The following is a 19,861-nucleotide window of genomic DNA, read 5'->3' as shown; positions in this document are numbered from 1 at the left end:
GGTCTTTACTACTTATTATTCATTTAACTACTGTACCTCTCTAATGAAGCCTCTGCTCAAATATTCAGTTTCTGCAATATTATGTAAACAAGACGCCCGAGAAATATGTGAAATTCATCTGCCCTGATTTGGCCAAACTTCAAAGTCTTTACACACACTGAAGCAGCCTCTAAATAAGCATGAAAAGAATCAATTTCCTGTGTTTACGTCTGCGGTTTTACATCTGAGCTGATTCCCTACACAGAGCACAGATTTCCAACTGGGTTACACAAACTATTCAAAATGGTTTTCCTGCTGCCCACATAAAGAGGAGCTCATGGATTTATGTCAGTTATCTCACAGGAAGGAGCTCTTTCATCCCAGCTCATTACAGCTTCTGCAAGCGCTATGGGATGAAGTCTTTATAACAATCTGGACTTTTCAGGAAATTTTAACAACCATTCTGTTTTTAGACTGAAGTGTTGATATATACTGTTGAAGGGATTTAAAAAGAGGCTATATTACTACAGATGAATGTGTACATATGTTTACTATATCTTCTATATATATCTTCTAACTCTACCTGAAAATAAAACAACCTGAACATGTGTATGTTTTCCTGCTCTGTCTAGTTTACTTCAGTAATACAGCTTCACACTAAAGGCAATGTCAATCAGAACAAGTAACCTGTGTCTCCAGTCGTGGCAAATGCACCATTTTTGTTTACAACATTGCAGATAGATGTAATAGTCATATATTCATGAATGACGTCTTCCATCATGTCAGCAGTGAACAAAAAGTCTTTTAAGCAGCACTTCTTTCACACCTAAAGTATCTGCGAGAAGTGAAGATGAAATAAACTGACAGGTCTCTTTTCACTTCCTCCAACAACTAAATTAATTCCTGTGCACCTCAAACAGAGCATTCATTCATTCTGTAGTACCAATGATTTAAGTCTTTTTAGATTCTAGACTTTTGGGCTACTTCAAATAATGAATGTGTCTGTGAATATCTGTGTAGCGTCCCGCTGTAAAGCCTCAGCAGAGGAAAAAGCTGAGAAAGCAGGGAAGCTCATTAATGTGACTTTTTAACCACCCGGAACATTCTTAAAAGATGCTGAATAATTTTTAGGTGCTGCGTCAGCGAGGAGTTAAGGTTGGGAGGATGGAGGATACATTTTCAGCGAGATTCTTATCGACTCCAAAGACACTATGCTGTATCTGACAACATTGAGGAGTTCACAAAATTCAAGCTACTCTTATTATTTTGACCAGAAAGCTTCACAGTAGCTTTACAAACAAAGACTTCATTGCACATGGTTTCCACCCCACCATTCTCAATTTTAGAATCCTCAAACTTACATGTTAGATATAAAACAGTTGTAGTCACTGCTATGTACCATGCAGAGAGTGCTTCTTTCCAAACCACAGCTTGATACTTTTGCAGTGAACTGTTCTACTATTTCCTCCAGAACAGACAGAACCAAAAAACTCTGATTAGCTCTTTATTAGTGCATCATGACCATTCAACCCCTCCATTATTCTATTCAGCATGTAGCCATTTAACAAGAGGGAGAAGGTTTTGAGCAAGAGATTGACGATATAATCAGAGTACTGTCTATATTATAAAGTCGTCTGTAAAACTATTTTGGGAATTAAGTGCAAAACAAAACTAACCAAACTATATGAAAACTAAATACAGGAATTATTTTGTCAGTTAGAAGCTTTGCTGTTTACTCATTGTTAATTCACTGTTTCACATCCTGTTTGTTTTGCACTTTGCAGGATTTTCACACTCCATGTAAGACCTCAAAAACAAACCAAAAAAACATCCTAAGAGAGAGATGTTTTGAATCTGGGCTCTTCTTCTCAGCAGGAAGGAATCCCTCACTAACATCTGTGTCACGGCACTGTGTGAGAAACTGTGTGTGTGTGTGTGTGTGTGTGTGTGTGTGTGTGTGTGTGTGTGTGTGTGTGTGTGTGTGTGTGTGTGTGTGTGTGTGTGTGTGTGTGTGTTCAGTCTGCTGCTCTGAAGAGTCATTCACTAAAAATGACAAATTTCTGGATGACAACATCTCTCAGACACATGTGAACCGACCAGGGAACACTTGCAGAGCCAGAAAATCTAAACTATTTTGTAATTTTGAGGAAAATCCAATTGTGCAGTAAATGGATTACCTCAAACGCAGAAGTGACAAACCCCATAACAATTGAGAGAGCACAGCACGGCCTCACACCAGACCGGGTACAAAATGTGCAGTGAATAATAGCCGCCTCGTCAAAACAGTTTCCTATAAAAGTTGAGATTCTTTAATAGTGAAGAAGCAACATGTCAAAACTATTCAACACATTGTTCCTTCAGTTGTTAACAACATCCTTAAAGCTGTGAAATGTGTTCACCCACCCTTCAGAATTCAATTTAATTATCATTATCATCATTATCTTTACCATATCTTTTATGTTTAAGGACCTGTTTTTAATTGTTATCATTAAATTATCTTGTATCTTTTCCTTCACTTTGGCTTTAGCAAATGCTCAAATTTGACATTACAAATAAGCCTAAATCTGACAAGCATACCGGTGCTAATTACAATTTTATGTATTATTCTTTTGTTTCGTTTTTTGGGGGGATGTTTACTGTCTGTCAGCTGCTTTCCTGGATTGCTTTTGTGTGACCCAAATATCAAACTAAGGACTTGAGCTGAAAATACACATATTTTGGCTACACAAAAAAAAAACATATCTTTTTAGAGTGTTCCTTGCATTAATAATTTACCCTTCTATGCTATTAACAGCTTTGAAATCTGCAGTGGGAGAACAGATCACTTAGAGAAAAGGTACCAAATTCCATCTTTTGTCAGAACGGCTTTGCTATTTTGAAGTAAATGGATGTACCTGGAAGACACAGCAATGTATCTTTTAGCCTAAAAGCTGCACCTTCAGACTAAAAGGTACAAAGAGGGACACTTTTTTTTCTCTCTCTCTTCTTGTGTTTTGTTCCTGAGGGTCTCTCTACCTCAACACACCCAATGAAATCTGAGCACAGGCACAAACCAGATTACACTGTGAAGAACTACTGTACATGACCACTGAGGCACCGAGATGGCCAGACATTATATTTAGTAGCTTCAAAGGGATCAGCAAATCGGAGCTCGCGGCAGGCAAACACTAATCACGACGGCCTTGATCAGCAGGACAGTTTGAAGGTGGCTGTAAAGTAGCAGTCAGGAGGCAGCGAGGCCTGTATTTAAGTCATTAAAAACACGTCAGGGAATTATGAATGAGCTGAGACTTTAAGCACATCTTTAAAGTTACCCCGAGTGAGTTGACGTGCCCATGCAGTGTGCGCGTGAGACGTGTTATTATATCAAAGTGTGGCTTAGCTTTCACTGACACGCTCATCTCATCTGTAATTAGCCCACAGCTGTGCTTAATGTAACTCACACCAGCAGATTTCATAACAAACACCCAGAAATGATCACTTGGATACAGAAAAACAGGTGAAAACACAGAGGAAGCACGCTAATCAGACTTAACATGATGTCAAATCTTGTAAATGTGCCACATTGAAGCTTAAAATTATGCAGACACATACAAATCAGATATATCTGATTCGGGCTTTATCAGATTTTTCTGTGCAGTATTCATGTAATGTGCAGCTCTGCAAACATATTGGCTGAAAAAGACAAATAGAAAACCTTTGATGCTTTGAATCGGAAGGCACAGAAATGTTCAGTGACCATTTGTCCAGACCCGTCAGAGTTCAAACAGCTGCCTCAGAGTCATATCAGCTCAGTCAACACATCAACTCAAACTTACTGTCAGCTATTGATAAAGTATTTAAGTCTCATCAGAAAGGTTTCTGTCGTGTGAATGTGAGGTGATGATTTGTAGTTTTGCAAACAGAGTTGTTGCACCGACTCTTGTGCGTTTTCCATTAAATCACCTGGATGAGACAAGACGTCTTTCTGCCCAGAGAAAAAAGATGCTCTGTGTTACCTGGTCAACACAGGAACAAATAGCCAAACATTGAGGTCACTCCCAAAACAGGAATAGTCCGGTTAATGGACTTTGGTTTCAACGACATGGCAAATATGCAGGAAAGAGGGTGAGAAAAAAATCACAGTAATATAGACACACACACACACACACATGTACATTGACACGCACAGAGTCCTGCCAAATTAAACCTACAGGAGAGCTGGGCGGGCTTTTTAAAATTCAGCTACGTACATAACGTCCGCGCAGTAAGTCAGTGCCAAACAAAATCCACTATATGTACAAGCGGGGCACACCCTCTGCAGCCCCGGTAGGTGTAACATCACAGAAAATACATTCATTCAGGAAACTCCTCATCACGATTTGCAGGCTGAGACTCTCCCACCAGACAAAATACAACTGTTTCACTCAAAACTTAAATCCAGTTTTCAAACAGCACCAACTTCCACCATCACCTCCCTGATGCTAAATGTTTTCTCCTGGTTCTCGCATGACTCACATCTCACATGCCAGTAATGGGGTGATCCAGGAAGGAGGCAGATACAGTGGCTGGTTTGTGAAATCTGCCTTAATGCTCGGTAACCTGAGACCTTCACCTTGAGTCAAAACACTCTGGCAGAGCAGCGGGCAGTATGAGCTATGGGAGCTATGCTGTACGCTGTACACAGTCAGAGTACACGAGTGCTACAACATAAAGGGCTGCTTGTCAGGACATAATAAATACATGACTCTGTCGTACTATTTAAAAAGGAGACAGTGCTGCAACTGTCATGTCTGCTACATGAAGGAAAAACTGCATGTGTGTCATCTTCTGCTCTTTGATCGCACAGAGAAGATTATTACAGGAAATGTTATATATTATGAGCTGAATAGCTACAGGATATCCATCAAGTTATGTAAGAACCTCATATCAGCAAATAAAATAGAGTTATAAGACTGATGTGAACATAGTCCAGAGAAGATGCCTTTCAAAAGTCAGTCCTGCAATGCCACTTCATAACGCCACGATTCAAAGTTTAAATGTGATTCAAGGTTCACAGCGAATAACTACTGAAATAAAAACTAAACAGACAAAATGCTGTTAACTCTGGACAAAGAGCACGATGAATGTAAACACATATTAAAGTGAAAAGAGCAGACTGTCACATTACCATCTTCCTTTCTGCGTGCTGTCTTTCCCATTCATCACAGTAGCGGCGTTTTCTGAAATAATCCAACAGGAGTGATAATCATCTACAAAGCTGCTGTTCAGTGGCAGCTGGACCAAAAAGAAATCTATCCTGTCACCCAGACACTCGTTCACAGCCGAGAGACTGAGGACAACCTTCAGCCAGCTGGATGAGCATTTGTCAAGTCTTCAGCTGGTCCACACTGAGTCTCTGATTTATCCTGGTTATCTCTCTCTCTTTCACTGTGCTCTTTCTGCTGTCTGTCTGTTACTCTGTCTCTCTGTGTTTGTTCTTTCCCCTTTCGCAGCACCTCGGGTGCTGGCCGCGTGATTTGTTTGTCTGAGGGAGAGAGTGTGACCAAACATGAGGAGAGGTGAAAGAGGGAGGAGAGGGAGAGACAGAAACAAGAAATCCACGCAGTAACTCCACGTACAGGCAAGTGCAAATTCTAACAGTCTTTCTCTGTGGCATCTTATTACACTACACACACACACACACACACACACAGTCATAATTAACTTATAATGCCAACGAGAAACATGATCCTTGATACCAGCTGAGACCGAATGACACATCGATTCAGAACGTGCGCCTTTGTATCACTCATATTGTGGTCATATTTGTACAGTAAATCTGGTCAAGCAGTTACATTATAGAAACTCAATGGAAGACTAAAAGCTGTCCCCATCAAGGGAAAACACTACAATTTTGTGTTTATATCTTTTGGGTTTGGTTGTTTTGGTTTTTGGTTAAGAGGAGGGTTGAGTTTAGGCACATAGTGCTTATTGTTAAGATCAAGCCGTGGAAACTCATCTAAGTCTGTGTAATGGTCCTGTAACAAAATGGACAAAATTGTGTTGACACACTACTGACACCAAAAACACGTGTTTGTGGTTCTTAGTTGAAAACACAAACAACTAAACCAAACAGCATTAATGCTGGTTTATGGAACATTACTCCCAATTATTTTACCATCCTCATTATTAGGGCTGGAGCACCGATGGTGCGAAAGCCCTATTGTTATGCAAGGAATTTTTTTTTTTTCGGTCCTTGTTCTTACAAATGATTTGCCTTTTTGGAGGCTTTATCATATTAAAAAACTCATAAAAGTTGGTACACACATCTCTCCCGGCAAAAAATGTTTTATTCTAGTGGAGTTGCGAGTGGGTGTGGCCAAATGGCTTGCTGGCGCCCCCTGAAGAGATACCCCGGCAGCTACATCTACCGACATGCACAAGATTTGGTGGACATGTGTATCACACCTAGACGTACAAAAAAGTTACATTGCACCATTACGTAAACTCAACACGAAGTCTGCCATTTTGAATTTAGTCGCCATTTTTGGCCATTCGCACATGTTGTACTTTGTTGAACTCCTCCTTTTGAAAAACTCTAGTGAGATTTTGTCAGACCAACTTGAAATTGAGTCAGTTCACTCTTAACATGTTTGGGATGAAAAGTTATCAAAAGAATTTGTTTTTGTCGATGGGTGTGCCTGTGGCGTGGCAGCCATTTTGAGCGTCTCGCCATGAAACTACAAGTTGTACATGGACCGACCTTCTCCAAACATTACATGTATGATAACAGTCCCGCCCTGAAGACACCTCTATGGTAAAATTCACTCAGTCATAGCACCCCCTGGTGGCAACTGGAAATGACACTTTTCATACTTTCACATGCTATGTCGAGCTGTTTGATTACATCAGGCATGTCCAAAGTCCGGCCTGTGGGCCGTCAGATTTCATACGGCCCGCAGCTTCGGTCTTATAATGTGTTAGTTATGGCTCGCTAGCTCTGTCAGAATAAATAAATCATACAAATGTAAAGATGTAATTCCTCCTTTCACCACACGGTGGCAGCACCGTTCTAATGCTATCTGGCTCTGCATCCGTGCTGCGAACCCTTCTCAAATCATTTCTGCCATGGCGACCGCAAAAAAAAAGAGAAAAGTTGACAGTGAGCGGTGGGAATTACAATACTTCTTCACTGAAAATCGAGGCAATTGTGTTTGTCTAATTTGTAAAGAGGCAGTTGCCTTGTTTAAGGATTTCAATGTAAAGAGACACTACGAGACTAAACATGCTACAACGTACAGCAAGCTAACAGGGAGAGGCCGCGCTGAAAAAGTGAAGCAACTCCAAGCTGCTCTGGCATCACAACAGCGATTCTTCACGGGCCTCTAAGTCAAAGGAAAACAGAACAAAAGCCAGCTACAAAGTGGCCATGTTAATAGCTAAACATGGCAAACCTTTTACTGAAGGTGCGTTCATCAAAGACTGTGTCATAAAAATGGTGGAGAACATTTGCCCCGAGAAGAAGCAAGAATTTATGAATGTGTGACATTAGTGTCAGCAAGTTATCTGTTCCTTGATCAATCTGAAATTGAGTGTTTTGAACGGTAACATCTGTCACTATTAACAGTGAAAAGCCTAAAGCACACTAATGCACTTGGACTTATGGCACTTGTGTTATTAAACTCTTGAATAAGATATGTGTTATAACTGTTGATGTTATGTACCTGTAGATGTGACACAAACTATTGCTTTCTGAAAGATCTTGTAAAAGACAAAGGCAAAATTCACTTGTTTTAAAGTTTAATGGTAACAGACCACTTTGCATTACTTATAACTCCTGTTTAAAATGTTCATGAGGCAAAGATATTTAACTCATGGAAATTGAAGGTATTCTATACAGTTTGTTCAATGTTATCTGGCTGAATGAAAGGCAGAATTGTGTTTTTAGAGTTGTTCACGTCTGCCTGAGTGGCTTATATTTGGTTACATTGTCATTTGAAAAATAAAGGTAATTGAAAATTGTTTTATAACAGTGTGTTTTTGTCATGTAACGTTTGTGGTTAAAAAAAATGTCAGAAGGAACTATTGGCCCCCGGGCATCTTCACTTTATCAAATTTGGCCCTCTTTGCAAAAAGTTCGGACACCCCTGGATTACATGAACCTAAATTCGGGTCAGAATAGCCTAAACATGTGGTTGATGATATATTGAGGAGCCATGGTGATGTGGCAAAGTTTGGTGTTTCGCTGTGACACAGGAAGTCGATATTTAAGGTCAAAGGATACTTGAAACCTCATGAAATGTGGCACATACATCCGGCGTGGTAAGACGATACATCTGTTATGTGTTTTGCGAGTGGGCGTGGCCAAATGGCTCGCATAAACTGCAGCCCTGGCATCTAGTTTCACCTACCTGCACCAACATTTTTGGATATGTGTGTCACATCAAGATGTACAAAAAAGTCTCTTGGCAGCATGATCTCAACTAGACAGGAAGTCTGCCATTTTGAATTTAGTCGCCATCTTTGGCGAATCGCTCCTGTTGAATTTTAACTAACTCTTCCTACAGACTTTGACATACCGACCTGAAAACCTGAAGTTTTGTCTGTCCTATCTTAACACCTGGGAGATGAAAAGTTATCAAAGGAATTTTTCGTCCAATACTGTGCCCGTGGCGTGGTGGCCATTTTGAGCGTCTCGCCATGAAACTACAAGTTGCTGTAACTTTTATGTATGTTAACACTATGTTTAGGTCAACACAGTGGGCGAGAGCGGTGTCACACAGCAATGTTGGATAAGCGGTTTACAACAGCTGGTAATGTTGCAGTATATGATCAGTACCAGTACCTTTTTTTCAAAGAATTTCCCCTTGGGGATCGATGGATGGATGGATGGATGGATGGATGGATGGATGGATGGATATATGAAAACCTTCCTGCAAACAATATCACCTGACTGATTATTATGATTTTGCTGAATGGGTGCTCCAAGGTGTAGCGTTATGCCACGATCAATCTTAATTTTCCTTTTTGATGGGCACCAGTCCTTTTGGAGGAAATATTATTTTAATACAAATAGTGATCAGTCAACATAAATTTGAACATGACTTCCCATTCAAGAAATCTAATCTTTTGATGTCAGAAACATATTACTATGACAACAATTTGGTAAAATCAAGGAGATTTATTGAATAACTTTCACAAAATATATGAATAGGTTGTGTTATGTGCATGAAATGATACAACACTACCTATTCATATATTGCGTGAAAATTATTCAATAAATCCCCTCGATTAAATGATAGAGACTTGGCAAAAGGTACTCACATGCTCACATGCGATGCATCCCATACATAAGGGCACTTTCGGCACGGCTCCACTAGCAGAAAAACTCAACTTTCTTTGTCAATAAAGCACACACTGAGGAATATGTTGCTTCTATTGATAACATCAACCCTGAATGGACATTCAGATAAAAAGTGGTGAATTTTCCTTTTAAGATTAATAATGGGAGGCTGATGGGACACCCAGCATGGCTTCTGAGATACCACACTGTTTTTGTAACAGACTTGACATAAACAGATATAAATACATCTTATAACACACATGCAGACTTATACCTTGGAGACCCCTGTTTTAATTAATACCACCACAGCAGCACATATTAGCAGCTTTGTGGCCCCGTCGAAGAGTTAACAAGAAAAAACACGATTCAGCTTTTGGTTTTTCACCATTATGTACAAACTCTTAAATCAGGAGACAGTTTCCCAGAGGGCTCACCATCTGGTAAATATCATCAAAGTTACAACGGCACAGTTGGTTATACTCAATGCTGTCACTGTGGCAGCAAAACTACCACGCCTCGCTCTTCCTGTCACAAGACCATGGTGAGGACAAACTGAGAAAGTGGATCTGACAATATGAAGGGATGAAGGAAGAGAGGAGGTATATCTGCTCTGAGGGAAACAAAGATAAAGAATATAATTCAGTGTGACAATGACAGAGGACAGCTATGGACACTCTTTGAGATGCCAAAATAAATGACCTTTCAGGAGCCATGCATACTAACAAAACATCATATTACACTCATTTAAACTACTCACTGGTACATCACGAATAAAGTCAAAACGTCAGGAACTTCAGCTGAAGGACAAGAACCAAGTCACCGTTTTTCACGGAGACACTCGTATGGTTCTTCATCCCAAGAACAGATTTACGATATTTTGGTGAGGGGAGTTGAAACTGGAGATGAGACATTGAGGAGGAGAGGTGAAGACGTGAGAAGGGGAAGAAAAAGTGCTCAAATGGAAGCGGCAGTGCTCGTGGGTGAAACATCATACAGACAGCAGCTGTTGTGAAACAGTGGCAAGAATATCCCGTCTCTGTATGTTTGACCTGGTCATGTCAGAGCGGAGACAAAGAGAGAGAAAGACTGACAGCGAGGTGTGTTTCTCTCTCTCTGACCCAGACTAAATCAATGCAGCACATTCCTCCAGCTTTTCCAGCACCCGTCTCACTTCATCCAAAAGGCCACAACCTGGGTTGCAATTAGCATGTAGCATAGAGCAGGCACAAATCTAAATCTGGGTTTCATTCATTTCAGGATATACTAAGTACTATTTAGATTCTTTAACAGCTGCTTGTGTTCGTATTTCTGAACTTTACCATTTACCATTAATATATTGAAAAATAAAGAAGAGTTTAAAAAAAAGTGTTTATATTCCCAAAAAATATGGTTTTAAAATAACTATCATTTAAGAACTTACACTATGGCTGCAACTAATAATAACTGTAATTGTTGACTTGTCTGTCGATTATGTTTGTGATCAATACATTGTTTAGTTTACATAGTGTCAGACAAAAGTGAAATATGCCCATCACAAGCTCCTAAAGTATTTAAATTGATTATTTTGTTGGACCAGCAGTTCAAAACCCAGATATATAAAATTTACGTTTATATAAAGCAAAGAGAAAAAAAAAAAATCCTCAAATGTCATTTGCCCACAAAAGACAGTTTTTAGCAAATTAGTTTAATAAATTATCAGTGTCATACCCCAAGAGTTTAAAAAAAACAACAATCACATTAGCCCTCATGTGATGCACCAGTAAGAAGGAAACATCAGCTGTGTCTTACCCTGCCAGAGAACGACTTGTTCATCCTAACCTATCTGAGAGTCAATGCCCTCTGCCTCCACTTCAGAAGATGAGAACAAGCCAGAGGACAAACATGTGTGTTGATGTTGTTTTGCTTTTGTTCTCATAGAGTGCAGCTATCATTGTTTTCCTCAGGCTCTGCCTCTCTCACTCACTCACTCATTGTTTCCTCTGGCTCAGCCCCCCCCCCCCTCCTTTCTCTCTCTCTCTCTCTCTCTCTCTCTCTCTCTGTGGGCCTTCTCCAGGCTCTGCTAATGCACTGAATCTACTGGGGGACAAGGCAAATGTGCAGAAGTCATAAAGGGACACAGAAAGACAGAGAGAGGGAGAATGGGAGGAAAAAGTGGCAGGAGGCAGGCTCTGTGTCTGTGTGTCTGTGTGTGTGTGTGTGTGTGTGTGTGTGTGTGTGTGTGTGTGTGTGTGTGTGTGTGTGAGTGAGTGAGTGAGTGAGACAGCATGTCTGTGGTATGAAGCATGAGCAGAGTTAGTGTGTCCTAGCCAGAGGAGGGAAGCTGTTGATTCAACTGGTCACAGACAAGGCCTTGTCGCCCTTGTCCTCAACTCTCTCTCTTTCAAAATCCCTTTCTTGCTCAACCCCACCACCACCACCACCACATATTATAAAACAGACATTTGACTTAATCCTAAATCTCTGCCCCTCCCCCTGCAGCTTCTTTGTCAGGTTGGCATTGTGAATTACAATCTGCACTGAACCAATGTTCAAAATGAATGTTTAACAATATCCACAAAATTGTGTGTACATGTGTGTATGTGTGTGTGTGTGTGTGTGTGTGTGTGTGTGTGTGTGTGTGAGAACCTAAGTATTCACTCATGCAGAGGATGATAGCTACCTCACTGTGATACACGTAGACAGTGAACAGGGAGGGTGAGGCTGCTCTGTGAGGATGAGATGAGGATCACCAATGACATAAAAGTGAAATCACTACAGTGTGTTGCTTTGTCACGCTGAGCTGCTTTGCTCTAGATTTGTCATAATCTGCAAAATTATAGGCACCTTATAGAATTTGTTTCTTGTAATAGTAAATGAATGAGTTTATGTTTGGGGCTATGTTTTGTATTTCAGAAGTAAACATTTTTAATGACCATTCAAATAGGGAAAATGAAAGAACAATTATCATTAAAGACCTTCCACTATGGCTGCAAGTAACAAGAACTATAACTTAAGTTTGGGGCTGTTGGTCAGATGAAACACTGTGATGGGCATTTTTCACTATTTTCTGATGTTTTATGAACTAACCAGTGAATCCGTTTTTCAACAAATAAAATCATGACTAGCATACCGTGTCCAGATCGGCCAAAGATCAAACACCTTGTAGTTTCAGACTGTCAATATATGAGTGACAGTTCTCTTCTTCATTCAGATATTAATGTCTCACTGGACAAACACACTGCTGGCTGGTCTTTGCTCTCAGTTTTCAGACTGGAAACCAAAAATCTCCTGAACTATAAGTCAAATTATTTTCTCAATAAATTTATAGTGAGAAATCATCTTAATCTGAACAGATGTTGACATAAAACAGGAATTTAAAGTGGCGATGTGATGCCTTGGACACTCCTCTCATGTAGTGGACATCTCACAGAGAAATCTTGTATGTATTTATTCATTCAACAGATTGATTTTCAGTGACTCTTACAGATGATGCTAAACTTGGAAAATACAGTCTGGATTTTCAAGGCTTACTGTCCGACATGTCTCAAGGGATAAAACATACCCTAAAAAGTATCTGCAGGTCGTGTTTGGTTTGCATCAGCAGTCTCCCCTGTCATCGTTCTATTCATCCTCACCGTGAATGTCTGTGCAGTATTGACAGCTGCAGACATATAAAAACAGCCAATAAAACAAGCCCGGGTGCGCGTTCATGAGTCGGTGTATGCTGCTACAATAGCTTTAGTGGAATGGTGTGTTTAGAAGCTGCTAATCCCAGCCAGTGATGGAAACAAATGCGCCTCAGGCTTTGGCCTTCTATTTTTGCATCCAGTATCCTCAGCACTTTGAGCATACACGTCCGAAGCTCAGTCTTAAACAGATAGCACCTCATTACCATTCTGTAGAGCAGTTAACATAGCTGCAGATGCATTTCCTCCAACGAGCAAGAGGGGGTCAGAGCTGGGCTGCACTGGAAGTTCTTACAATTGACAGTTATACGGCCTATCGGCTGCTTCAGTGTTTTTTAAACCTTTTTTTTTATGAAGTCCTTGGGATGCAGGAGCAATTCTGGTGCGAGACAAGTTTATTTTCAAGAGTGAAAACCCACATTAGCAAACATCAAATCAGCTGATGTAGATTTCAGTCAGCTACTAAATTAAGTAACAATTAAAATTTTTGACATGGTGCTCTTTTTCAGAGAATATCTTTTCTAAATTTTCTGAGCTATTTAAACAATTTAAACTTAACTGTGTCTCCTCCACTTCTTATTAGATTCATTCAGACCCATGAAACAGCCCATCAGTGCAATGATCCTGGATGGGTTGGCATTCATTTGCTTAATCAACATGGCTCAATACCTCCAAACCTGTCCGTGCAGAGCTGATATGAGTAAAATAAATGCTAACATGGTTAAGCCTTTTAATGATAAAACATGCATGTCTACATGTTTATGAAAATAAAAAGAAATTACTTTACCTTACTATAGTCTCATCAGCCTTATTAACATCATATATGCTGTAGTAATACTGTTAAATAACTTTGGCATAAAGATGCAGATTCTTGCAGTTTTATTTTCACAATAAAAGCTGATTGAGCAACATACCTTCTGCTGTGATCTGAACCCTACAACCTGTAACCTATTTGGTTCATGGCATCTTTATGGTTTATTTGACAGCAATATTGATATTATAATTTAGATCATTTAAAGAGAAGAGAAGAGAAGAGAAGAGAAGAGAAGAGAAGAGAAGAGAAGAGAAGAGAAGAGAAGAGAAGAGAAGAGAAGAGAAGAGAAGAGAAACAAAAAGAAAAGACTCTCAAGTCTCCAAAATACCAACAGAGGGTTTTCATTCCTGTTTTTGTGCATCTTTATCTGTAATCTGTGGTCAGTGGAGAACGAATAAACTGGCAGGAAACCCTGTGGTTTCTCTCCTGTAAAATTCACTCAGCTGTTGCAGCAACAACCACAACTGATTCTTGAATCCAATGTGAAAGAGCCTTAAGCTGCAGTACCTGTAACGTAAACCACATGATGTTCCCTGGTTTCTGCAGGGCTTAGGTGGTGTAGTAGTGGTGGGCAGTTATTTGACTACAAACAATGTATTTTCTTAAATAGATAGATACTTTATATTATATTTATCGAAATGACTACAATATTTATGTAAAAATATGCTGTCTGCCATAAAAAAACAATAATCACCATACTCATCTCCATTTCTTCATAAACTAAGACCCTGATAAATAATTTCACCTGTGTTCTTTAATAAGGGCCATCAAGGTTTAAAGAAAAGTATATTTTGGGGTGTGTTGACTTTACAAGTTCCTGACTACTTAAGCACTAAGCGGTGATGATCACCACCTGCTTGCCCCTCCTCCCCTCCACCCAGGCTGGATGCTGGTGTGTATTTTCTAGAAGAGTAAATACAATTCCACAGCAACACTATAATCGGGCTGGAGAAACACCTATACATACACTGACCAACTTTACAAAAGTGCAGACAGGCTCGGCAGGAACATCCTCATTACATTCGTGACACCCATGTGACAGACAAAACTGTTCGGTATTCCATTGGATGCTAATATTACAGCACCACACCGATACTGAGCTCCAGAAAAACTCAAACAGTCAGAGCCCTTTAACAGTCTTACTCATAGATGTGAGCTGCGTGATTTAACACTTGGTTTACAGCGACAGCTCTGAGTTGAGAGAGACAAATTGACCCAGCGGGGGAGAGAAGGAGAGGCGTCTATTTTGGCCGTCCAACTGACTGCGTGACCCCTCACAGCCTTCTCTGGGGTTGACCCTGCCGGTCGTAAATCACCCTGAGCTGTTTGGGTCACTCACAATGTACTGACTGGACTTTTCAAACATATTGTTCTCATGGAGGTGTGTGTATGTGTTTGAGACTGAAACATGATGCCTACAGTAGCTGTGTGAACAAACAAAACAGTCAGCGAGGCATAACAAGAAGATGGGACATTAATGATGAACAAAGACAACCTGAAGTGACCAAAAAAAAAACCCACAAAAAGAAGGCAACAGATCATTAATTTGGCAAAACACTGAAATCTAAGTTTCATATTCCCTCTGATATTCCTATAATTATTGACCGACTACTCTTATCTCTTAATCCACAGTCTTGACCCAGTTCTGTCCTGCTGGCAAGGTCTTCTGAACCTTTACGTTTGACTCATTCTGGCTGGGTCTAATGCTGACTCCCACATGATTCACATGCAGCCCTGACCTTGAATGTCAAGTCACAGCAAGCCTGAAGAAAAGTTGCTGATCAAATCACCAACAAACTATAAAAGAGGTGAAGACGCACATTTTCCTGTGGTGCATATTTTCTGTCCTTTATGTTAATAATGCAGTAGTTTGACATTTAGGGACACGTTCAAAAAGGTACATAAACAGCTGATGATTACCATACAGACACCACATCAGACTCTCTACAACTCCCCCAGCAGAGGACAGCAATACGGTTTTGTTAACTTGTGTGGGACTGGAGAAAATTAGATCCTTATTTAGAGGTAAACCTCATCTGTTGGTTCATGTCTGGGATCCTTGTAAAAAAAGACTGAACTTTAAACCCTATTTGTTCATATCATTCTTATTTTGTCTCTCTGATGATATATGTATGGCTGTTTAGGTTACAGTTGCACACGCTCCCTTTATTGTGACTGTAGTGAGTTCATAATGACTTATATGGACTTGGATTGTTCTTGTTCACTTCTTTCTTTCAATTAAATAACTTAAAGATTGAAGATGATCTTTTTAAAGGAGCAACAGCATGTAATCATGCTTAATGCCGTGACCTAACAGGACGTAGTTTGGATGAGCACTGTCACCCTAAGCTAAACCTAAAACATGTACTGCATGTGCTCAAGTACTCAGACCAGGCTGGGTTAAATACTGCAAATATTAAGCTGTCAATAATTGAATCTCTGTATGTGACTGTCACTGCTGGTGGTCTGCCCTGCAAAGTCAGGGCACTTTCCCATGCTCCACTCCGTCTAGTCCAGAACACACAAACACACACATACGCACACACACATCTAAAAGGGTATAATTTATCCCAACTGCTCAAAGATCTGAAATAGCATGAAAACCTCAAAATACGGGTTCCTAAACTTTCTCAAAACTCACTCGGGATCCAGCACTCAGACGGAAATCCTCCCAAACTCTGATTTCTGGATATTATCAAAATGCTTTTTAAGCCTTGGCATCTCAAAAAAAGTGACAAATTATAACTCTATGAAATCACCAGCACAAAAAATTAAAGCACATTCACTGTCATATTTCCTCCATCTGTATCTGTATCTGCAGCTTACTTAAGCTTCACTTGGAAAGACTTTGAATAATAAATACCAAAACGTCTTTACACAAAGCTAAAAACGGGAGGCAGGTGATGCTTACCCAACACAAACAGACTGAAGCCCTTGAGGTAAAAGCCGGATGGTAAGTGCTGGTTGAGGGGGTGAAACCTTAAAACAGGCCCGAGAACAGCATCTAGAGGCCGGAGAGTACACCTGCACTCGGAGGAGACAAAAAAAAAACTCCCCGGCAGCTGGTTAAACAACACACACACACTCGCAAAAACCTCCAGCCTCTTATTTATAACCTCGCCCACACAGCAAAGAAGAAGACCCGGAGCGGAGAAGACGCAGAGACAGAGACAGACAGTAACAGCTGGTTACAGGAGTGACGCGTTCAGGTCACACAGGAGGAACATTGAACATTAAAGGCTTGGAATAACATTAAGAGAGACAGTTATGAGTGTAGCAGAATTTTTTTTTTTTTAATCATTTGATATCTATCCATTGCTATTTTGGCTCAATATTTAGCCCGTAATTCTAAACCAACTGTAGAAAACTGAACAAACAATTCTTCAGTTTCAATTCAGCTGAGAACTGACTGACACAATAAAAAAAAATGCAGACTTCACTGATCAAAATCACTGATCTACTAGCCCTTCATTGTCTGTTAGTGATTTTATCCATTAATTAATTGGCTGTTCCACAGCTTGTTATTTTCAGTGTCTCAGAAGTATTATAATAGTCATGTATACATAATATCTGTGAATAAATAAACAGAAAATGCAAATAAAGTTAAAGGAATTCACACTGATGTTGGTTTGACTGGAAACTCGAGTCTTTCACTCTCACACTCTATAACTACAGTATATTTCTGGTCCCTGGTGTTTTGGCAAAGTTAAAGAATAATGTGACAAGAAATTATAAGTTAATGCACATCCACCAGGGGAAAAAAACAAGATAAAGACACAATAATAGTTTTTTCTGAAATATCTTATCAAGTAGGAAATCTCTCCAACTGAAATAACATGAGATGCGATGATGAAGATTGGGTGTCAGCCCCCTGAAGAGGAGTCAAATCTTCAAATCACGCCAGTTTTGATTCATGACTGACACTTAACCATACCGTCCTGTGTATGTGAGTGTGTCATCACATCATCAGTCTTGAGTTTATGTAACTGACCGCGATCAGAAGAGATCATCAACTTGGCTTCTGGTTAAAAGAGAAGCTGCATGGCTTAATCCATCCTCTTGACAGTGATTTGAAAGGAATGAAACACAATCCTCAGAGTGCTGATGTGTGTGTTTGAAAATCCAACATAAATTAGCAATCATTAAGATATGATAAGTCAGAAGTCAGAAGATACTGGGCTTCTGCAGCTTCAGCACTTTGTTAAAAAAAAACACCCCAGCCCTCTTTCTACTGTTCCATTGATGTGTGCAGATTTATGCACAGCTTGGAGTTTTTCAGCTAAAGAGCCTGCAGGCTGCACAGAAGACAATAATTGACACTATGAATTACAAAGTGTGACCTGTAAATCAATTGTAATGTGTGTGACTTGCCAAAGGGCAAACAGTGTTGGTTCAGCTTGGCACCATCATGCGACAAGTCCATTAGTCACTATTGTACCAACTTCAAACACAAAACTGTTCACTGCAGCATTCGTTTAACAACTCTAACTATTTTAAGATGAAATACGTAAAAGATCCGTTGTGGCATTTTAGAGGTCATTGACCATTAGCACATAATTGACAAGCTGAGTGAATGCGGGTGCTCTTTACCTTGCGGGTCGCTCCCCTTGTCCAGACTGTGGGCTGTGCAGGAGTTGACAGCAGAAACACGCTGCAGCAGCGCGGACAGATACCGGGGGCTTTAAGCTCTGTCTGTCCGTATCTGTGTGTCCACCTGGGGGTGGGGAGGGTCCCCTCCTGTCGACTCCTGTTGTTCGGGTCAGCAGTGCTGCGTCCTCCTGGTGCCGCAGAGTCTCCAGTGTCTGATCCATGGGGCAGCGGGGGCGCGCAGCGGGGATGCGCATTGAGTGGGCGGAAATCAATGACTTTTAGAAAGTGGGTGAAACCGAACAGGGAAAAATGTATTTTCTACTGCTGTGCATTATGTGTCCACACTGGCTTGGAACCATGTCAGACCTTGTGTGGATCATCAATCACCCAGTCAATTAAATTGAGCATTGCACTGTCTGTGATAAAATGGCCAGGTACTCACTTGTGCTGTATCAGGACTTATAAATTACTTTAAGTCTTTGACAAAACGTGACATTTTCTTGCGCAACTGTACTTGGTGCAAACTGCTGCCTACTGTTAATCTTTTGGCTGGCGCTGCACAGGATCAACAGGAGGGAAGCTCTGCGGTGATTTGTTGTTACGTTGCGAGACCCGTTGATTGACAGCGAAACAACCAATCACAAAGGAGTAGAGGTTGGCGCGTGCTTCTCTCGAATCAGCTAAAACACCTGCAGCTACAGTTCAGCTTAACCTTAAAACACATCTTATTACTAATAGTGTTACATGTTCTCCCAAACAACTCTAGTACTTGCTGAATGTATGTCACCATCTAATACTAGATTACATAATGCAAACTAACTGTCAACTGTTTCTTATGCTCTCTGGAGATGTTATCAGGAGATGGCTGAAGTCCCACTGATTGGACAGCCACTTCCTGTATACATTTCAAATTAAAAGCCCTGTAGCTATCATACACACCAGCCATATGCTAGATTGTCTTGTTACTCTAATCATTGAAATGGTTGTCCCTTGATCACATTAATTCTTGTTGGGAATAGCAACACCCACAGTTAGCCTATCTTGTAGAAATTCAAACTGTAATACTTATTGATTTGCTGACACCAGCCATTACACACTCCCAATGTGTAAATATGGGGAGTATTGGCCCTTACTTTTTTCTAAAGTTCATTTATTTCTACTATTTTTTTCTTCAAACACTACTTTTGATACACACATTAAATTGTCAAAAATACAAATTGAAAACATTGTAGCAATAAAATTTAATTAATAATCTTGCAGATTACTTTTTTTTTATTGTAAAAAAGCAGGGCCAAAAAGGTTTTAATTGTAGCATCACTTCAATCAGTTGAAGTACAGCAGTTTATGAATGTCTAACAATAATAATGCTCCACAGTAAGTCTAAGAAAGCACTGCATTTGTTACACTGATCAAAAACATATTTCCAGTAGTTTCCAACATCATAACAGTGCACATTAAATGCTCTGATCCACCTCAGCCTAATCATCCCCTATGAACACAAGGTGTTCA

The 19,861-nt window shown here is 40.1% G+C and overlaps 1 protein-coding gene across 1 annotated transcript in view; it reads right to left on the bottom strand.

Moving 5' to 3' along the window:
- Positions 1 to 5,217, bottom strand: part of LOC138193499 (pleckstrin homology domain-containing family G member 4B-like) — a 28,559-nt gene extending 23,342 nt beyond the window's left edge. The window contains exon 1 of the mRNA XM_069141608.1: positions 5,129 to 5,217. Within this exon, the coding sequence (XP_068997709.1) occupies positions 5,129 to 5,131 (3 nt within the window). The 5' untranslated portion in view covers positions 5,132 to 5,217. The remainder of the gene's footprint in view (positions 1 to 5,128) is intronic.
- Between the last annotated feature and the right edge of the window lie 14,644 nt (positions 5,218 to 19,861).

Source organism: Embiotoca jacksoni, unplaced genomic scaffold, assembly GCF_022577435.1.
Source record: "Embiotoca jacksoni isolate LCO1_2020_lvr unplaced genomic scaffold, fEmbJac1.0.p SCAF_9, whole genome shotgun sequence".
NCBI classification, from domain to species: Eukaryota; Metazoa; Chordata; class Actinopteri; family Embiotocidae; genus Embiotoca; species Embiotoca jacksoni.
The sequence above is the reverse complement of the archived record's forward strand: the minus strand, read 5'-3'. Positions and strand labels throughout refer to the sequence as shown.